The sequence below is a fragment of the Trypanosoma cruzi genome, genomic scaffold (genome assembly GCF_000209065.1).
Source record: "Trypanosoma cruzi strain CL Brener 1047053516247 genomic scaffold, whole genome shotgun sequence".
In the NCBI taxonomy this organism is placed as follows: Eukaryota; Euglenozoa; class Kinetoplastea; order Trypanosomatida; family Trypanosomatidae; genus Trypanosoma; species Trypanosoma cruzi.
The window spans coordinates 1,093-2,443 of NW_001849178.1; the positions used below are offsets into that span (position 1 = coordinate 1,093).

The 1,351-nt window shown below is 59.8% G+C and overlaps 1 protein-coding gene across 1 annotated transcript, besides 2 other annotated features; it reads left to right on the forward strand.

The window, feature by feature from the left end:
- Window positions 1–1,351: part of a sequence feature (heterozygous, Esmeraldo-like haplotype) that runs on past the window's edge.
- Window positions 175–202: a microsatellite.
- On the forward strand, window positions 300–1,351 carry Tc00.1047053422041.9 (pre-mRNA splicing factor ATP-dependent RNA helicase, putative; the record flags this gene model as incomplete). Its single annotated transcript, XM_797622.1, has 1 exon — window positions 300–1,351. A coding segment is annotated over one exon (1,052 nt), but the record flags the coding sequence as incomplete, so codon positions are not given.

Below are 1,351 nucleotides of genomic sequence, written 5' to 3' on the forward strand. Positions count from 1 at the left end.
CTTTTTCCATACTCGTCACTCGATCGTCTGCGCGTGCCTCTTTCTCCCTGACGAAATTCGTTTGCCGGAGATCTCCCCTTTTATTCCTTTGTTCTCTGTCCCCATCGAGTCCTGTGACTCTCCAGTGCTGTCTTTGCCTTTCTTTTTTGTTTCCGCGGCACAAACACCGTGGCATTTATTTTTATTTTTGTTTTTTATTTTTTTGCCGATCTCATTGGCGTTGGTGGTGACGGTGGTGGGAGAAGTTAGGGGTATTTTGCGTGGAAGCGGGGGAGTTTCGGAGAAGAGAGCGGGTCCGAATGCAGGAGGAACTTTCCTTCCTGTGGAAGCTGCAGCTGATATACGGTAAGAATGAGTTGTACCGCCAGCTGGAGCACCTGCTCGGGCGGCCGGAAAGTGTGGAGCAGGCGGAGGGGTACTACGACGATGTAGAGGAGTTGGTAGCGCTCTTTTTACGCGAGGGAGGCAACGCGGGCGGGGAGGAGTCTCTGCTCGCGGCGCTTAACAGCGCCATTAATGCTGCTGAGGACGATGAGCCCTCCATTCCGTTGGAGCAGCTTCGCGGTCTTGTGCGTCTTATGCAGACGAACCTGCGTGGCGTCGACTGGCCGAAGTGCCTTGAGGCCGGTGCGCTCGCGATTGCGGAGAAGGAGCGGAGCGAAGCGGAGGCGGCGTTACGGCAGAAGTTGTTGCAGCAGGAGGAGGAAGAGGCGGCGCAGCGGGATGAGCGGGGGCGGAGGGCGCTCGAGAGCCTTGCAACCGACGCTGCGGAGCGCCGTGCGGCGATGAAAGTGCGGGCGGAGGAGAAGATGCAGCTGGCGCAACTGGTGCGCAGCGGTCTGCTTGACGAGTCGGAGTTGCTGCAGCTACGTACCGATGACGAGGAGGTGGAGCAAGTGGAGCTGAATGAGGAGGAGCCGCGGTTTCTGCGCGGGTTGGTGCGACATCGACTCATCAACTACCGTGCACTGCTGCCGTCGGAGCAGTTGATGCGGGCGAGTACGCCAGCGCAACGGGAGGCGATTATTGCGCGACGGGCCATGCAGCAGACGACCGCCGATGAAATTGAGACGAACAGCATGAAGCGTGCGGCGATTTCACAGCAGCTACGCAACAAAGACCGGCAGATTCTCCGAGCGAAGGAGCGGCGTCTGCAAAGACTGACCGAACACGCACGCGGCGGCGTGGACGACGGCTTTGCGCGCCGCAACAGAGGCGCCAACGACGGGGAAGGGGAGGAGGAGGAGGAGGGCGGGTGGGAGGCCAAAGGAAACGGCCAGTACAATGGCAATGCGGATGACAACGGCATACTCGGCCACGAGCTGCTGGAGCGTCCGGAGGATCGTGCGGG